The sequence below is a fragment of the Leuresthes tenuis genome, unplaced genomic scaffold (assembly GCF_036924035.1).
Source record: "Leuresthes tenuis unplaced genomic scaffold, fLeuTen1.0.hap1 SCAF_7, whole genome shotgun sequence".
In the NCBI taxonomy this organism is placed as follows: Eukaryota; Metazoa; Chordata; class Actinopteri; order Atheriniformes; family Atherinopsidae; genus Leuresthes; species Leuresthes tenuis.
In genome coordinates, this window is record NW_027325361.1 from 23,598,352 (window position 1) to 23,617,416 (window position 19,065).

General features: G+C 42.8%; 2 protein-coding genes across 3 annotated transcripts; both read right to left on the reverse strand.

Annotated features, from left to right (window-relative positions):
- Window positions 1–192: 192 nt before the first annotated feature.
- traf3ip2l (TRAF3 interacting protein 2-like) lies at window positions 193–5,100 on the reverse strand. The gene is made up of 10 exons (XM_072390043.1): window positions 4,992–5,100; window positions 3,955–4,053; window positions 3,070–3,710; window positions 2,910–2,952; window positions 2,753–2,817; window positions 2,563–2,660; window positions 2,273–2,341; window positions 1,952–2,068; window positions 1,788–1,862; window positions 193–1,614 (listed from the first exon to the last, which is right to left on the reverse strand). Exons 2-10 carry the CDS (start codon window positions 3,996–3,998, stop codon window positions 1,468–1,470), a joined length of 1,299 nt encoding a protein of 432 aa, XP_072246144.1. The 5' UTR covers window positions 3,999–4,053; window positions 4,992–5,100; the 3' UTR covers window positions 193–1,467.
- A 726-nt stretch (window positions 5,101–5,826) lies between these two features.
- Window positions 5,827–18,936, reverse strand: chd1l (chromodomain helicase DNA binding protein 1-like). 2 transcript variants are annotated; one of them, XM_072390044.1, is made up of 24 exons: window positions 18,762–18,935; window positions 18,434–18,546; window positions 16,542–16,648; window positions 16,326–16,437; window positions 16,129–16,242; window positions 15,843–16,005; window positions 15,601–15,756; window positions 15,413–15,505; window positions 15,210–15,306; window positions 14,315–14,388; window positions 13,981–14,091; window positions 13,386–13,500; window positions 11,786–11,939; window positions 11,462–11,642; window positions 11,133–11,278; window positions 8,355–8,518; window positions 8,062–8,255; window positions 7,870–7,968; window positions 7,683–7,753; window positions 7,397–7,511; window positions 6,854–6,962; window positions 6,518–6,775; window positions 6,298–6,379; window positions 5,827–6,168 (listed from the first exon to the last, which is right to left on the reverse strand). In XM_072390044.1, exons 1-24 carry the CDS (start codon window positions 18,853–18,855, stop codon window positions 6,049–6,051), a joined length of 3,042 nt encoding a protein of 1,013 aa, XP_072246145.1. In that variant the 5' UTR covers window positions 18,856–18,935; the 3' UTR covers window positions 5,827–6,048. The 2 variants fall into 2 exon arrangements, with proteins under 2 accessions (XP_072246145.1, XP_072246146.1); XM_072390045.1 differs by lacking the exons at window positions 5,827–6,168; window positions 6,298–6,379; window positions 7,397–7,511 and having other exon boundaries at window positions 6,685–6,775; window positions 18,762–18,936.
- Between the last annotated feature and the right edge of the window lie 129 nt (window positions 18,937–19,065).

Below are 19,065 nucleotides of genomic sequence, written 5' to 3' on the forward strand. Positions count from 1 at the left end.
CAGCTACTTATCTTGATATAACATCCTGTTGAAGCATTTCAGCTCAAGCTGTCAGAACCCGGGGAGAGGCACGGTGTTTCTTGCGTGCTCCTCTTCTTGACAGTTCTGAAGCTGCACGGCCGCTGCGTGAGAAAAGGCAAGCAGCTCGACAGGATTTCTGCTGACGCTTCAATGAGTCAAAAGGCTGCGGCATGTTTGTTAATTTCTTTAATGACAGTGAACATGTTTACGTTCGCATGACTCGCATATTTGAAACATCTCCTTACTGCCCTGGAGGCAAATGAATCCAGGTCTCTGCTTGTCTGTTGTTAACCATGAAGTGTAGGGCCAGCACTACAGGGAAGCCAGGTTCATGGATCAGACCAAAACTGATCATCGCCCACGAACGCACTATTCAGTACAGAAATCAAATTTCAGACTTTTCTCTGTGGAGAATTATTCAATGGATATTGGTTTACTAGTTCTGCCGTCCTCGACAGCGCCAAGTCAATTAGTAGAAGCATCTAGAGACCGTAAAATACAAAAATGTATAAAACATAACTTGATATAAGAAGTGGAAACATGCCTCCAGTGCTGTCCGTACACCTGTATAAGATTCTTCACGGAGTTAATAGTAACAGCCACAAACCTCTACTTTCGATTCCACTTTAAACAACATGCGTCAGGCTACAATGTTCATGGAAAGAAAACAGCATATTAAATCAGTACATCTCGGTTTCTGTTGTACAACGGTAAGCAGCATCCAGCTGGGGAACTGTTTGCATTAAATAAGCACCTGGAAAAAACACAATATGCTGGAGGATGTGAACCATCTGTCAGTGTTCACAGATTGTAAATGAAAGCCTTACTGTTCCGCTGTGCAAATAACTTTCAGTTCTAATCATATAATGCGCACACAATGTTTCTATGAGAAACCGTGTTCAGGCGGCATGTCTGACTTTAATTGTCTCTGAACTTCTTCAGGGTGTAAGCGGTGACAAGCTGCAAGGACAGAAAGCTGGCCTCAGCCTCCTTTTTCACATTTCTGTATGTTCACTTAAAAAGAGGAATTTAAAAAGGAACTTGCACAACATTCATTCATTTTCTAAACCCGCTTAATCCGTGGGTCGGGTGGGGGGCTGGAGCCTATCCCAGCGGCCATCGGGCGAGAGGCGGGGTGCACCCTGGACAGGTCTCCAGTCCATCACAGGGCCACACAGAGACAAACAACCACAACCACACACACACTCACACTCACTCCTAAGGACAATTTTAGAGACGCCAATTAAGCTAACATGCATGTTTTTGGATGGTGGGAGGAAGCCGGAGCACCCGGAGAGAACCCACGCATACGCGGGGAGAACATGCACTTGCGCAACATATCCCATGGAAACGGCTCAGAAAGCACCCAACAGTCACCATAAACATCCCTGTTAACCTCAGCTGTGGGTGACAGATTTCAGTCCCGTCTGTCCTCAGATTAGTTTTCTAGAGGGGAATGGAAACTATGGTTGGAAGTTCCCCAATAGGTGGCGGGTTATACTTCTCCACCCGCATCAGCCGCCGTAGAATGTCGTCCCGATCACGTGGCCAACCATAAACGTGTGTGTTTTGAAGCCAGTTCGGAACATGACACTGACAGAAAAAAAACAAAAACAAAAGAGACAGAGCAAGCGAGCGGATTATGACACAGTTGAGGTTTTGGGGGTATATACCACCACATTAATATTAATATTAACAAATATTAATCACTCACTGACAATTAAGCTAAACATGTACATTATCCTGTAAAGGCGCACAGCATTTACCTTTTTAGCTCCAGGGAACAAAATGGGGATGAACCTGAAATTTTTGCTTCCGTTCTGGATGAATTCATTCTGGAGCTAGGCGACAGATACAAGAAAATCTCTCACACGCCTTAAGTCTCAGTACTGTTCAGAGCAAGCATGGCTGGGTGGTTCGGGGCGCTGACCTGTTTATGTATGTAAACCGTGTTGAACGTCCTCTCGTCGTTCTCCAGGTTAAAAGGGGAGGCCGTCACTGTCTCGTAGTACTTGGGACTGATGATAATGATGATCAGGTACTCTTTCTGTAAGAGCAGACGACAGGGCTTTATTAAAGGCTCCAGGTGGCAACCATTTTCATTTCTGTGCAATTATAAAACTGCTTAATAAGACAAGTTCATTCTTGAGTGAAGAAGCTCAAGATGTTGCAATAACTTCCTAGATTCTAATCTTTTTGTTTGTTTGATTTTTACCCATGTTTATGAATTTAAATCAATAACTGATCTCACCTCACTGAGGTACCGCTCCATGAAGTCAATCTTGCTTATACTGCTGAACTGCTGCTCAAAAATGTCAATCTGAAACAAAGGCATTTGAGAGACAGTTTGACCCTTTGCAAATGGCTCCCAACAGGGAGATGAGCACTGCTCTGTGAAGACAAGAGCAGGAGCCGATCACATGCTGTCACGTCTTAATTACAGACAAAATGTCAATAAATCTGACAGAATTAATCCAATCAGGCAGAGTAAAAGCAAGTGCAGTTGTGGCTCAGTGCCACAAAACAACGACTTGTTCATACATGAGTATCAAAGCCGTTGTGTCGCAGCAGCGCCACAAAGTTGATGATCTTATTGACGTGTTTGTCGTTGTCCGCTTCGTAAGTGACGAAGACCTTTCCTGTAGCGAAAAGGCAGTAGATACTTTGAGTAAATACTTGTTATATACTGTCGATAATCTGACCAACTGCTGACGTGGTGGTGGACACTCACTCTGCTCCACAGGCAACGGTGTGCTGAAAGTTGGGTGTCCTTCTTTGGCTGGAGTGTTGAGGCCGCTGTATGACGTTAAAAAAAACTATGATCAATCACAAGCATTTAGTACAAGCTGTCAAATCAATGAGGCACAATTAGAACTTAAAAAGCTCACATCTGTGTAAAACCAGCTCCTGGAAGTCTACAGTCTCCTGGATCTGAAGCAAAAATGTACGGGTTAACTGCGGCAACATGACTGGAACACTTGTTCACTGTCGGTGCTCTTAATGCAGTATATTTTGGTACAAAGTTTGAAGACAGATGAGCAGACTTACGGTACGGGCCGTAAGCTGGATGATGCTGAGGCCATGGGTGTTTGTTGGCCACGGGCCTCCTGCTATAGGCGTCTGCAGAGAACTGAGCACAGCAGGGGGGTGCCTGAGGTGGGCACGAGTATGGAGACAACGTGTGGTGATAAAATTCGGCCAAAGGCGGGTTGGAGCGCAGGGAGAAAGGCTGCTCTAAGCTCATCATATCGGTGCCGTTTTGGCCAGGGAGGGAAAGGGACTTGTATCTGGAGAGGCAGCTCTCTTCAGAGCAGCTGGAGTAATCTTTCTGGCTCAGACAGGAAGGCAGGCTGTTGGGGTACCCCGACCAGCTGCTGGCTACACTTGGGTAGAGCCAGCTGACCTGGCTTGGGTACGGAGTTGGCTGGCTGTATCCAGCCGGCAAGCTGTGAGGGGGCCTGGATGAACAGTGGCTCGAGCTGGTCAGGGGCAGTGAGTGTTCCTGCTCTCTGTTCCACCTGCGTCCATTGAACATGGACTCGTTACAGACTGTGGCGTGGGGTGGGAGTTGGGGCCGGCTATCGGAGTTGGAGGTGGAGTCCAGTTTGTGGACAACACTGGCCTCTTGCTCCTCTGCGTTCATGGTCTCATCGTCCTCTTCAGGTGTATTATGGCGAGTGCTCAGTAGGCTGTTACAACAGTGAGCGAGGAATTGATCAACTTTAACAAATCAACACAGTTAATAACCATAAAACTTTAGAGGAATTTCTGCTTGACATTTCACGCCGTCTCTTCTAACATGCAATGAGCTCTACTTTCATGATTTCTTATCAAAAAAAGAGATCTGCAGTGGTTTGAACAGCATCCGCACTAAAAAGTTGCATAACACAATAAAAAAAAAAGGCAAAGCATCACACATGCAGTCATGCTCACCTATTTGGAGCTGAAACCGAGTTGACTGAGGTGGGCAGCATCATTGGGCCTTCTCCTCCTGACTTCCATGTGTATCTCGTTCAAGCCGCATCTGAACGTCTGTAGAGGGGGAGTCAGTTTGAGAGGAAAATGACAATAGGAAATATCTGGTTGAAAGATAAGGGGTAGACAGAGCCGTAATCTGCTGCATTTCTAAGGGTGATTGATGCCTCTTCTTTCTTGTTCAATCAGCCCACACTTCTAGAAGTGTCTTTTTGATTTGTATGAAAGCTCACCAGCACATGACAAAGTGTCTCCCACACAAGGGACTTTTCTCTAAATGTTAGGTGGGACATTCTCAGGAGATCAGTGAGCATGTAGGAATGAACAGAAGATTGTCTCTCACAGTATCTGTATTTCTGAATTGAGACTTGTTTAATAAATGACTGCACACAGATATTCTGTACTTTATGAGGCATTCATAGCAGCATTTACGCGTCGTTAAAGTCCCCACCGGTGGATTAAGCATTGCATTGAGGTTCGTTAATCAATGGAAAACAAAGTCTCCAAATCTTCCTCTGCCTCATTGGGAGTCAGGACCCTTTAACCTCATTTTAGGTGGGTTTGTCTTTGAATACACCCCTGATAGTTCCCGTAAATTAGCATCACGCTCGCTGAAACCCTCTCTGTGGTCGCACACAGATGCAGCTGCTCGCACTTTCCACTGAAGCTGACCCAGATATCTCTCTGTCTTGTATTTCGGACCATTCACATAAGCTTCATGATGAAACTTTCACTCATTTTTTTTTCTTTTAAAACTCCATTGACACGCTCGTGGTATCACGGTGATCCTCACACTTTTTAACCCAGAATTGCTCAAAACGTACACATATAAGATAATGGTATTTATGACGCAAAGGCACAACAAAACGGCACTTAAAAGCGTAACTGAGGGGAAAAATATAACAGAAATACACAAGAGACACGAGGTGTTTGTCATCTACGTGAGCTGGTAATATGTTCGTCGCGTCAACTTGAGGAACTTTAGGTTCACTTACCGTCGCGGGTTCAAGGCTCCATCAGGCACTTCAGCCGACACCGTAGAAATATTACAAAACGTAAAAGGTTGCCCTTAAAAGCAAAACTGCTTCGATGGCTCCAGGTTGTGTATAGACTGAGACCTGCTGGTACCACCGTCACCTCGTTACGAACAAAAAATACTGACGCGTCTTTTTTTTAGGTGCAGCTGAGAGCAGCACCGCCTCGAGAGAAACTCCACCTTTAACTCATGAGCGACTCTGTGTACTTGCGTGTGGGTGTGTGTGTGTACTCGTTTTTAAACCTGACAGTGCCCTTTGTTATGTAACTACTGACTTGGGGTCCTGGTAAAGTCTCAGGGGTTAGGTTCAGGTTAAGGAAGTCAATTAAATGTCCTAATAAGGACGGCTGCCCAGTTTTAATCTCTGGGCCTGAGTTGGAGCCAACACCCTCTGCAGGTGCATACTGTATCTTAAGCTTGGATTTATAACTCCAATTTACTACTCAAATACTGGTAAGGAATTTATTATTTCGAGGACAGATTTACAAGTTTACTGAGCATAAGATATAATTATTTTGGACATTTTAGCTTTTTAGTTTTTGTTTGTGAGCAGGCTAGGAATCTGCAGACCTGAACAGCCCTTTTATCCCAACACGCTTGGGGATATCCCAACATTCATTAAGGGAGGCTTCGCCCTTTTCAAGACACAAGCTCTCCTGAGCCCAGGATTTATGCTGCCTTTTCTCTAACATATTAGGTTTCCTGTTTTTTTCCCACCACTTCCATTTTTAGGAATCATGCTTGAAATCCCCCATAAAGTGTATCACAATAAACACATAAACAGTTTTTCTTGTCTATGGCCACTGATAGGCACTGTTTATTGTTACTGTAAGACGCTGGGACTCGGCACAAGTGTCAACACAGCAGTGAAAGACTGGATTTGATTCTTCTTCCACTGATAAAAAACAAAAAAACATTGTAAAATGTTCTGAAATATTTTTAAATGCAGCAGCCCTACAAGTTCATCCGGGCAAGCAACAAACCACAGATTGATCATTACATCCGATGTTTTGCTATCAGAGCAGATGCAGGAAGTGTTCAGTGTTGACTTTTTGTTGTTTGGAAAAGCAGGACTCCAGCCAGGCCTTCTGCACAGGAACAGCCTCGGGGTACTGACACACCAGACCCTGGAGCTCCTGGTTCACACAAAAATCACAGTAAAATTAAAAGTTAAGTTTTGCTTTTGGGTTAACTTATCACAGTCACATTTTCCCTGACAAATGAATATCGATGTCACCTTCAGAGAACCTCAGTATGATACAAACCTTTGTGTGGATGCTGTTTTCCACCTCTGCTACAATGTGCGTGACCTCTGCAGACATCATGTCTTCCTCATCTCCATCATACGTACGCCTCAGCTAAGGAGCCGTGACGTTGTTTGGACACTGTGGCACAACTGTAACACCTCTCTGTTTTTCATGCTCAGGCTAACTATTACAGAGTTGAATCACTTGTTGAAACAAAAAGAAACACCTGAAAGGATATGTGATAAGGTAGCGAGCCAGCTTCTTCCTTTCTGTTGCAAGAAGGTTGTAGAAAAATACACGGACTCCCTTCATGAAACCAAGGAGCTCTGTGGAGCCGGGGTTCTGGAATGGAGCTGAGGGGCACGGGATTTCTGCTTCTGTCTCCTCAGTTTGCCGGTCCGAGGTAAACAATTCTGGTTTAGGGGCAGTTGTTGATGTTGCAGAGGTTGATGTTTGAGATGTAGCTGTGTTCTTGATAGCTCTGTTGTGATAATATCTGTCAGTCAGGATAAGGGAAATAACTTCAACAAATATCACTAATTAAGAGCTCAAATGTTGAAACATTAAAGGATACATGAATGTGGGGATGCCTCTGGAAGCTAGGTGTTTCCTGATGAGCCTTTCTGTGCCGTACCAGTTGAAACCTTTGGTGGAGTGGCCAATACGAGGAAGATGGACACTCGCTTTGTTGGGGAAGACAGAAAATAAGCTGTCAGCAGGGATAAGTGTGATTGTTATTGTTCTGCTCAAGCTGGGGTACAGTCATTCAGAAAGATCCTTTTAACGAATAATATGAAACATTGTGAAGAGAAAGAGAACAGAGGCAGAGCATTCCAGGAGGGAATCCAGATTCTTGTCACAGTTGCTTCCACAATAATGTTTCGCAAGAATTGCTCTGTGCGCATCGGCAAGATAAAACACATCTTCTTAAAATCTCATCAATCAACATTATTATTGAGTTAACCAACTTGCATGTCTGCTCTCAAACATCTATAATTACAAAGTTGGCAAAGAAAGATGTCCCATTTCAGGTAACCTTCCCCTCACTCATGATAAGAGTGCATTAAACTATGGCATTCTTTTGTTGATTTGTAATGGCTTCTGGGCTTCAGTATACCCTTGTTTCTCTTGGCTGCATCATAAATCTTCTTCAGGCCTTCATCCAGAGCAGTTAGAAAGATCCCTGATAAGTTGTTGACTTTGTCTCGTTGCTGTGCCACAATCAGGGCCAACTGAAGAGACAGGAAGGAACTCAAAGTTATTATCAGATCAAAGTTGTAATTTTCTTGACAAACACTCAGCAGTTTTGTAGTCTTGCCACCAAACGTAGACCCAGACCAGGTGTATCAAACAGCTGGATTGGTACTCCAGCAAAGACGCAGCCCAAACTGAGCGGAACCTACTTGATCTTGGCCATCCAGTCTGGACTGTTTGTCATCGATGGGGAAGAGCAGCACATTCCCAAGGTCCAAATCTGAAAGAAATAAACTCGCACTTTAAATTTAAGATTTCATTCTCAATCAGACCTCACAAATAAAGACGTCTAACAGAGAGAATGTTCATTTTCTTTGTCATCGTGATTAAGCTTACCTTTCATCTTACCAGCCAACTCATACTGCTTTCGTGGCTCATCTGATCTCACCTCCAGCGCAGTAAACAGGCCTCCTCTGCCCCATCGGCCTGAGTCATCTACACAGAAAATATTACTTTGATATACGTGGCGACACAGATATTCTAAAAAAAATTTTTTTTTTAAAAATCAGTCTGCATAACAAGCTTTACCAACACAGTGGACGATGATGGCATCTCCCTGAGCAGTATGCGGATGAGTAACATCCCCCAGAACATAGCAGATATCCATAGTGTTGGAGTCTGTGGAGCATGTGCTGCTGTCATCTTCATCCTCCTCCTCTTCTTCACTGTCCGCTGGATGCAGACAGCGTGACCTGTAGCCGCAGGACTCCCACCACGCCATTCTGCGTGATTAAAAAACAAAAACCAAACAAAAGCTATTCAAATAAAAGACAAAAACATCTATGCGAAATCCTTAAGAGTGTAGACAGTTGAACCTTTACTTTTTCTTGTATTTTTGCTCCTGCTGCCTCTTCTTCATGTCCTCCTGAATTCTGGCTCTCTTTGCTGCAGCCTCTTGCCGTCTTTGCCGTCTGAGCTCCAGCTCTTCCTCAGTGAGAGGTTTTCTCTTCCTTGTTGGAATTCCAAGTGTTCCTGAAAGTGACACCTGGGAACAGAAAGGGAAAGCAAACCTCTCACTACATCACACTGGTTGCCAGCACCATGTTTCACAGTGGGGGCTGTGTTCTCCAGGTGATGAAAGGTGTTGATCAAAAGGCAGACCCCACTATATGAAGTAATTGCTGTGAAAGCCAAATAGCTAAAGTTTGGTGTAATCTGACCACTTGTTCCACCTGTTTAGGAGGTCTATCAGATACTTGTTTTGCTTTTGAGCACTTTTTTTCACCACACCTTTCTATGGCCTTTCACAACAGGTCACACAGAGATCAAATACTACTTTTCAGTTTTTAATTTTTTTAAATTCTGGTAATTTAACTGGTATCGTGCATCAAAATCTGAAGACGTCTATACCCAAGGGGGTGAGTACTTTTATGAGGCACTGTATGATCACCATAACTTGGACAACAATGTTGGTAATTTATCTGCAAAACTGCTCCAACCTGACCCTGCAAACGTGGAGTTTGTGTCCCCATTACCTCTCAACCAATGTTCGGCACCTAGAAAAGTTTGTCTTCTGTGGATAAGTAAAGGCATATTTGATGTAATCAGTCATTGGTGCATATTCATGTTGGGTCTAGCTTGTGCCTGGTTTTGAAATCAAGTTTCCCATCCGGTAGAAAATACAACTGTGTGAAGATGATAAAATGAGCAATAAAAGAATTCATTTTGCTTCCAGGTAAACTGTGGCTTAATTCAGATTTAGTTCAAACTAAGCCCCAAAAGGCCCCAGGATTCCACGATTTTACAAAACTTGTTACTACAAGCCAAAAGTATTCGCTCATCTGCCTTTATACGCATATGAACTTAAGTGACATCCCATTATTAATCCGTAGGGTTTAATATGTCAGCCCACCCTCTGCAGCTATAACAGTAATATATTTGTAATGTATTTTTTAAAATATTATATAACAATATAATATTTGTGAGGTCAGACACTGATGTTGGACAAGGAGGCCTGGCTCACAGTCTTCGCTCTAATTCATCCCAAATCTAATCCATCCCCAAACTGTTTCCACAAACTTGGAAGCATGAAATGGTCGAAAATCTCTTGGGATGCTGAAGCATTCAGAGTTCCTTTCACTGGAACTAAGGGGCCAAGCCCAGCTCCTGAACAACAACCCCACACCATAACCCCCCCTCCACCACCTTTACACTTGGCACAGTCCAGAGAACGCGTCTCCACTGCTTCAGAGTCCAGTGGCGGCATGCTTTACATCTCTGCATCCGACACTTTGCATTGCACTTGGTGATGTATGGCTTGGATGCAGCAGCTCGGCCATGGAAACCCATTCCACGGAGCTCTCTGTGCACTGTTCTTGAGCTAATCTGAGTCTGTAGTGATTGACTTCAGAAATTTTACGCACTATGCGCCTCAGCATCCACTGACCCCGCTCTGTCATTTTACATCACCTACCACTTTGTGGCTGAGTTACTGTCGTTCCCAATCGCTTCCACTTTGTTATAACACCACTGACTGTTGACTGTGGAATATTTAGTGGCGAGGAAATTTCACAACTTGTTGCACAGGTGGCATCCTATCACGGTACCACGCTGGAATTCACTGAGCTCCTGAGAGCGACCCATTCTTTCACAGATGTTTGTAGAAGCAAGTCCGGGGCAGACCAGGAGTTTTGAGTTAGTGAGGCAATGATCTTTAAGCGAATGTACTGTTTTATTTGAAGAATAAGGACCCTCAGGAGTGGTCAGAGCAAGTCCACAAGGTCACAGAGGAAGCTAAGTAAAAGCAACTAAGAGCCTGTCACACAGTTTCTAATGATAACGTTCATGAACCCTTCATCAAGGGAACATTCAAGAGCAGTGATGCGCATGGTAGAATTCCAAGTAGGAAGCCACTGCTCTCCAAAAAGAACTGCCTGTCCAAGGTCTGCTAAAGATCACATGGACAAGCCAGGAAGCTGCTGGAAACATATTGCATATATGGATGAGCACAAAATAGAACTTTTTGGGTTAAAGGAGAATTGTTGTGTTTGGAGACAGGAAAACGCTGCATTCAAGCATAAGAGCCTTATCCTATCAGTGAAACATGGTGGTGGTAGTATCATGTATTGCATGTTGGCCATAACTGCCGAGAAAATATAAATTATTTGAATGAAACATATCAGGAGATCTGCGTGCACACAGTGTTAAGCACATCTATCGTTGGATTAGGAAGGTGAAATCTTATTAATATTCATTGGATGGCGTTATAAACATTAAAGTGCAAAGAAGCTATGCTCAGCTCTGACAAATTCATTTTAATGTTTCAACACCACCAGTGTGTTTTTGCTATCCTACTGCTACACATGGGTTGGGAATATTTATGGGCATTTTGTGGGAAAAAAAAGACAACAAACATTTTAAAAAACTCTATTAGTTACTGTCCCACAAACATATCGGGCACAAAAGAGGCAGTAATGGATCATTTCGTATCCCAAACCACACATATGAACTTGACCTAATTCAGTAGTTTTTACTTCAATCATCTTGCCCTAAATACTGTTTACCAGATTCAGTGACAAAGGGGACAAATGTTTGGTATCTATCAAGGCGATGACTGTAATGAGTAAGCTCAGTATTAAGTTAAAGTGACAGAATCTTACTCCAGCTTTGTGTCGCAGAGCTCGTCCCTCTCCAGCAGCTCTCTGGAACTCGGCCAGCTGCTCCTCCAACAAAAGATCAAATCTCTTCTGGTCCTCAGAGCTCGGATCTTTACTGTAGTCTTTCCCCTCGAAGAAGTACATGTGGTCTAAAAGATAAAACAGCGTGATGGTGAATTATTTACTCCCAAGAGAATAATTCATAAAAATAAATTAATAATCATTTAGTTTTAATAATACTTACCGAAGCAAATAAGAAAGATATTTTATATTATATTAGATTATATTGTGTAGTGTGTAAGTATATAATAAAATAACAACTCAAAACATACTCTGTCCGTCAGAGTCATTCTCCTCCTCTTCATCTTCTTCTTTAAACAGAGTTAAGTCCTCATCATCTACCCACTGACCGTTACGTGACAGGCCAAGGATCTTATCCAGCTTTATGTCCCGTACAGAGCTCTCATCTGAGGACAAAAGCTTATCCATGCCAAACTTCAAGATCTCATTTAGCTGTGTGGGGCAGGCCGAATGAGTGATGGGGAGAAGTGACGAAAACAAAGACAAGTGCAGAAGGTGTGAATTAAACCGGGCACAGACACAGGAACTGGAGACAACTGAAAGAATCAACACTATGTGGTGGTGGAATCACAAACCTGCAGTCCAGCAGCAGCTGACTGAGCTTGGTCCAGTAAAGAGAAGCGTCCTTCTTCGATAACAGTGTTGGTGAGCTGCAACTTGGATACAGCACGAGAGTACATTATCTCCTCCACAGTGTCTTTCGCAAGGAGGCGGATCACTTTCACAGGCCTGTAACATATGTCTCAGTCAATCAAAAGTTCGAGGGCTATGTACTGAACTTTTATTGAGAAACGGCAGGCAGACGGCAAAAAGAATGATCCATGCCAAAGCAGCAGAGGCTGATCAAGAGTTACAGTCCCAAGTATAATATACATGCCGAGTTTTTAAAAAACTTCATTCAGTTCTCATGAAGCTCAAATGCAAGTTAATTACAGCTTTCCTGACTTGGGGTGACAAAGGTGTACGTTTTGATGAAGCAGAAGTATGAAGTTACAAAATGAGCCCACAAATGAAAAAGTATGACACAAAACAAAATATCTTTCAGAAGTTAGATTTCTTTAAAGACACTGGTTCACTTTGATGACGCTGTTGCACTGTACAAATGGCTTTAAGCACTCACATGTGACAAGACAAATGATGTCATTTTGTATGTGTTTGAGACCACCAGTTGTGTTGATAAGGAGGAAAATGCTATTAGTAGAAGAAGCAGCTCAGGTTCGAGAAAACCAACAACGGTGGTTTTACCAATGAAAAGTGTGGTTTGCACTGTGACGCTTGGAGGAGGAAGTGTGATAATGTGGTGTGTACTTTCTCGGTGATCATTTTTGCAACAACTTTTGAATTCAGGCAGCCTTTATTCATCATGGCTACCACAACGTCCTGCAGTTTGTTTTCAGTGGAGTTAAGATTTATTATTCAACAAGACAATTATCTAAAACACGCCTCTGGGCTTCGGGAACCTGCAGAAGAGTGATTTTTTTGTGCCAGCACCACAAGAAAAGCATATGACTGTTTCTGCTGCAAGTGATATGATCCCTTTGTTTTACGAGAGCAGTACGCAGAATTTAGAGACATCTGGTGGTGAAACTGCAGACAGCAACCAAAAGAATACCTATCACCCTACTCTTAAATAAGTGTAGGAGAAACTACGGTGGCTGCTAAACACAAAAATAACAACAAAAAAACCCACGAAAGACCTCTTTAAAGCCAAAGTTGGTTCATAAATTCTGGGCAACAGCAGAAACAGGGCAGTGCAACATGATCCATAGATGCAAAGAGTTTGTTCTAATGTAACGATTCTTATTTTCCAAGATCCTAAACTAATGGAAGAAATAGTTAAAAGTAGTGTACTCACATATCTTCTGAAAGATCCCTTTAAATGTTATATTCTCGAAGCTGAAACTCTCCATCATGGGTGTTACATGAATACAACACTATATTACAAACAGGAGGTAATCTTTCACACCTAACTACTCATAACACCTCTGGCAATGACATCAGCACCGACATGGTTATCTTAAACAAGTGAAATTTTGTGATACAGAAGTTATCAGCGGTGAAGTTGTTCACTCAATGTTGGGCAAAATGTGGCGCTCCGACTCTTAGGTATTCATAGCTAATCAAATTAAGACTTCTGCTATCCAGCTTGAAAAGATGCGTGTCCAAACACATCACCTGTTCTGGCCAATCCGATGGCAGCGTGCCGCAGCCTGCAGGTCATTTTGAGGGTTGAAGTCACTATCCACAAAAATGACGGTGTCAGCAGCTGTAAGGTTCAAGCCCACTCCCCCTGAAAAAAGAAAGCATTATGAAGCCAAAGCACGCTATCTGAAAATCATTAATCAAGCTTAGGAAGTTTTCTACTAAACATGAGATGGTTTCAACAGGAAATAAAGCTGCTTCTCCCCTACTTTAACACAAATGAAAAGTTTTTTCTCACACCATTGCGTCATTTTGCAGCACTTCTTATCTCTCCGATCCAATATCTTTCATCTCGCTGCAAACCTAATGAGCTTTGATACTGATAGAAGTGTGCAGAAAGGCTCTCCAACAGAGTACAGATTTCCGTGTTATAAACAAGCTTTGCCACATCGTTGTTATAACTAACCAATGTGGCTGTAAACATAAAAACTATCATCAGAATGACAACTGACCATAATATAAGTTCAAATCAAAGCCCATTTTACTTCCACATCTAGCTTATTTTTACAAATATTATAATGTTTTCACTCTTCTTAATCTATACTAAATATTTGAGGTTCTCATTCACCTGCTTTAGTGCTGAGCAAAAAGACGAAGATATCTTTACTGCTGAAGCTCTTCACCGCTAGATTTCGCTCCTCCCCTCGGACAGACCCATCCAAACGTTCGTAGCTGTAACCTGAACAGGGAAGCTCAATTAGGTGCTCACTGATAGTCAAGCACAAAATTAAAGACAAAATAAAATAAAGAGGACTGCAGAAAAATGAACAGAAAAACAAACAGTGTGTTCTTGATGCTTTTAAGCAATGGTACGTAACAGAGGTAGGGGAAAGTACTCCAACAGTCAGATTATTAGATTCAGCTCAGGCGGCCGAAATCAGCCCGCATTCGCTATCATTCACCTCTGTGCTCCATGTAGTCCTGAAGAATATCCAGCATCCTCGTCATCTGAGAGAACAGCAGGATCCGGTGGCCCCTTCAATCAAACAACACAAATAAGCTCAAAGACTATCTAAAGGAAAGTTCAACCATGCAACTATTACCATTTTATTCAGATATTATTGATACACAAACTCCTTGCAGTTGTACTCAATATGTTGAGGGAGAACAACAGGACTCCCAAATAGAACTTCCATATATGCAGCACTCAAATGGCTGCAGCACAGTAACCCGGGTCAGTTGCTGCAGAGCAAAAGTGTGAGACAACATGATGATGAGAATCCCCGAGAAGGGATAGGCCTTAAGTCAGATAAGTTGTGCTTTTTCTGGTCTTAGGAGTGTCTTGCTTTTTCAGTACCAGGTATTTGTGTACAGGATGTGTGATGTTCACAAAAAGACAACTTCCACGGATTCTAATCAGATCAGAATACATCAGCAATAACGTCACACTGAGGAACTGCTGGCACATATCTATTTTCATAAGCCAGGGCTGAACCTTGCGCTGGTTTTCATATATCAGGATGTAGCATTTGAATTGAATGGCCCTCTTTATTTGAGCAACATTATATAGCTGAGCTCCAAGAAACTTAGAGCAGCAGCCTTTAAAATGACTTCCGCTCAAACTGTCCCGTTACATCACATTGGAGATCAGTAGATGTTGCCACTCAAAGTATTCTTGATCAACATGAGTCAAGTTAGATAGATTTTTTGTTTTATTAATTTTTTTCTGCCAACCATTAATCTACACCTAAATCAATCTGTTCTTTTTTTTTCTAGGGTCATGTAAATGTTCTTTGTGATCAAACCACTGCCACAAGTCCCACACCCTGGAGCAAAGCAACAAAGACATCTACCAACCCTTTGTGCAGGAAGGCCAGCATGCTGTCCAGAAGGCACAGCTTCCCGCTGGCTTCAACAAGATGCTCCCCCATCTCAAAGGGCTCTGGCTCCACCCCTGGAGACGAAACGGGCAAAAATCAATCAGACAAGGCATCAACCTTTACTTTTTATCCCATTTCCAGTATCTAAGTCGAGCCATTTTTAAAATCGGCACATCTCACCGTCAAACAGGTATGGGTGGTCAACACACTTTCTCAGGTTCATCAAGATGTTCAGCAGCCGGTTCTTGCTGCTCTGCTCATTTCCAAAAGCCTCTGCAAGTTTCAGGAGTAGACTGAATTTAGGATGACATCTGTCCCCCAGAAATCAGCATTCTCCTCAGGTGTACACCACAGAGTATGAGTCTCACCAAGATCCTTCATCAGAATGGCTTTGTAGTACTTTTTCTGCAGGGCTGACATCCCATGGTACACCACTAGCTCTGTCTTCTTGGGCAGGTCAATGGCCACCTCTGACTTGACCCTACGGAGCAGGAAAGGCTCCAGGATGCTCTGCAGCTCAGCAGCTGGAAGCAAAAAATACAAGTACCACTGAATCTAATCTTTGTCTAATCTAGGTTAAAGTTTGTTACATGCTAATTACGAGTCATACCGAGAGCAGGCTGACTTTGTACACTGGAGTAAGAGCTGACAAAGCTGTCCACATCATCTGCTGTAAAGATGCTGGGCTGAACGAAGCTCAGCAGGGAGTAGAGCTCCTGCAGGTTGTTCTGAATGGGGGTCCCTGTCAGCAGGACTCTGAAGCCCACCGAGAACTAACACCAGAAACACAAAAACAAACTCGGCACAGGGGTCAAGGGAAAGTAAAAACGGAGATTTGCTACAGGGAAAGATAAAGAAACAAATACTTGGCAACCCAAACAAACGCAGCGGAGTACCTCAGTCAAGGTTTTGTGCAAGAGCGAGTTTTGATTCTTCAGCCTGTGAGCCTCGTCAACAACAAGCACCTTCCACTTCCACCTTTTCAAGAACAAAGCATCTTTGAGACAGAGCTGGGAAGAAAAAAAAATAGGTATATTAGTTTCAGCAGCGGTAAAAATGTAGTGTCATTTGTTTTCATGTCACACCCACAGACCTCATATGTGGTGAGCAGCACATGGACGTTCTGTGTGTTTGTTTCCTTCTGTATCTCAGCCCGTCTCTCTTTGTCTCCTTTGTAACACAGCACAGTCAGGGAGGGAGCAAAGCTGTGACCAAGTCAAACACAGAGGACCAGCTCATATACGCAGCTTACAGACAGGAAATCTAAATGTTACAGTGCATATGGATTGACAGATGAATGTGACGGTACCATTCCAGCTCCTTTCTCCAGTTCTCCAGGACCGACAGTGGACTCAGCACCAAAAATGGACCTTTCTTTCCCAGAGCTCCTGACATGTACACCATCAGAGAGATCGTCTGAAGGAAAGAATCACTGTCAGGACTTCTTGACGTACAAAGCCAACTACTTTTCACTAAAAATTACTTAGAATGAAAGGTTAAGCAATTTGAACGAGCCAAAAGCAGTCAAGACCATGGTGACTGGTTACACCGGTTTTCTTCCAGCTTTAACATGCCTGTGGGAGAAGATCTATGCATCAATGTAAAATCGCCTGCACCTACTGCAGTAATGTGCACACACACTTACAGGATACAGTTCTGTTCACGCCAAAGACCGACAGTAACCTTTACTTTGCAGTAAGATACTATGTTTCAACTATGTTGATGACCTTAGTTTAGCAAACTGGCTGGTAGCTCAACAGAAAACGTAAAGATCATGTCTTGTGGTATGTTGGGACGTTAGCGCCATCTTGTGAGTAATGTTCTCCCATCACCTTGATTTAAGACCATTGTTGCCTGTTTAGATTTTGTTTTGTTTGGCTAAAAATGGTCAAATCTAGTGGAGAGCAGATGAGTTAAAGAGAGAAAATAAGGAGAAAAAGATCTGCTGATTAACAAACTGGTATTGTGTTCAACTAGAATACTACCAAATGTATGTGTTTAACATATGAGGTCAAGTTTAGTGGATTTATGAGTCAATCAGTGGGTCTAGATGATGACATTAACTCCATTATAGCTATAGTTGGGTTATGCTCCTTATCTGAGGGTTATTATCCTTTGTTACATGGCGGTGAATGAATGGAATCACTGGCACAAAGAATGCAATACCACAGTAGATAGGTGGCGCTGTACCCATTTCAACTCTCACTAATAGAGCCACTTCCAGTTGATGTCTTCACCATCAACAACAACAAAACTAAGCCATTCGAGAAAGATGGCGAACGAAGAGCAAGATGAAGCTGCGTCCCTCTACATTTGTGATGAGCTGGTTATGGCACAAACGCCATGCACAACGGCGCATTCTCCATCGCGTTCTTTGTTTCTTTCTGACGGCGGCGACAACAACAGTAATATCGTCTCCTTCAACTTCCGGGTGACGATTGCGGGAAAAAATCTCCAGCATTCGCAGAATGTTATCCCAGGGTCTTAATTCGATCGCAAGTAACCCGATCCGATTCGATTTCTTGTCGGATTAAGCTTGTTACATGAGCTGAATAACTCAATCTTATGGTAATTTAGCCATTAAACCGATCCGATTGCCCGCATGTAACCGCACTGAGTATATTGAAAAAAAAATTTTTTTTAAACTTGCAGTGGAAAGACATGCTTAACATTTGGTTTTGAGTATCAAAAGTGGACTGAGAAATTATGTCAGAGGTGTAGAGAATAACTGGAACAGTTTGAGTGCAGGAACACTATCCTAAAGTTAGAATTCAGGGTCTGTGCCGACTTCACATACTCTACAGGTTATAAGAGGTGCTGGCATGCAGTGGCTCTTGTGTTCAATTCTTAGTCCAACTTTTTTTTTCTTTTTTTTTTTTTGCTGCTGCAAAACCTTGCAATATGGGTTGAATGCGACTCTTTAACATCTTCAAATAGCGAGTGAAAAACTCTTGTTTTGTACTCATTGTATTCACAGCTATCTTTGAAACCTGAATTGAAAAATACTCTGATTGTTGTTACAAGAGGAAAATGACCCTCAAAAACCTCCAAAGGTCAAAGTGAGGTCATCAGATGCTGCCCAAACTGAACTCAAACACCTGCAAACTAAAAGCTGGGCGTTTACTTCATGTTTTGGCGTTTTGTTGATTTCATTAATGAATTAATAAACTACCTTCAAGTCATATAATCGATTGTACACACCTGGCAGGTTTTGCCCAGACCCATCTCATCTCCTAAGATGCATCCCTGCTGGTTGTTCAGGCACTGAGTCAGCCACTGCACCCCATCCAGCTGGTAGGCTCTCAGCTGTATCCCTGTGAGGAGGTACATCAGATCACTGCCGGGACACCTTCATACACACGCTGACTAATGCACTACAAGCGATGTTAAATCAAATGGGTTAGAGAACCGGAACGAGTTCGACATTGGGTTAAACTGGATTAAAAATTAGAATAACTAACTACCATATTTAACGCTACTTAGCTCTAAACGAAAGACTAAATGCGAGTTAGAAACTTTACGTCCCTACCTCGTAAACCCCACTTCTGCAAGTCGCTCTGACAAAAAGGCGTATTCTTTTTCTCCGCTACGCAGTTTCTAATTTTCATCAACATGCCTGTCATGTTTGCAAATGAACAGGGCCACCACAATATCTATAAAAAGGTTGCTTTCCCACAGACAAGTAAGGACAAAGTCCGCCCAGTGTTGTTATCACTAATGTGTGCAGGACTTCCTGGCTGGGTCACGTGACGCGGCGGAAAGGCGCGCTTTATTTGTCTGTTCAGTATTTTTGCTAAATTACATTAAAACACACAGGAGAGCTGAACGTTCAG

Coding starts and splice junctions, on each gene's coding strand:
- traf3ip2l (XM_072390043.1), bottom strand. CDS start 3,998: ATGATGCTGCCCACCTCAGTCAACTCGGTTTCAGCTCCAAATAG. Junction 3,711..3,954: donor TCGGTTTCAGCTCCAAATAG/GTGAGCATGACT, acceptor CTGTTGTAACAG/CCTACTGAGCACTCGCCATA. Junction 2,818..2,909: donor GGAGCTGGTTTTACACAGAT/GTGAGCTTTTTA, acceptor AACGTCATACAG/CGGCCTCAACACTCCAGCCA.
- chd1l (XM_072390044.1), bottom strand. CDS start 18,855: ATGACAGGCATGTTGATGAAAATTAGAAACTGCGTAGCGGAGAAAAAG. Junction 15,757..15,842: donor ACAAAGTCAGCCTGCTCTCG/GTATGACTCGTA, acceptor TTTTGCTTCCAG/CTGCTGAGCTGCAGAGCATC. Junction 15,307..15,412: donor CCACCCATACCTGTTTGACG/GTGAGATGTGCC, acceptor TTTCGTCTCCAG/GGGTGGAGCCAGAGCCCTTT.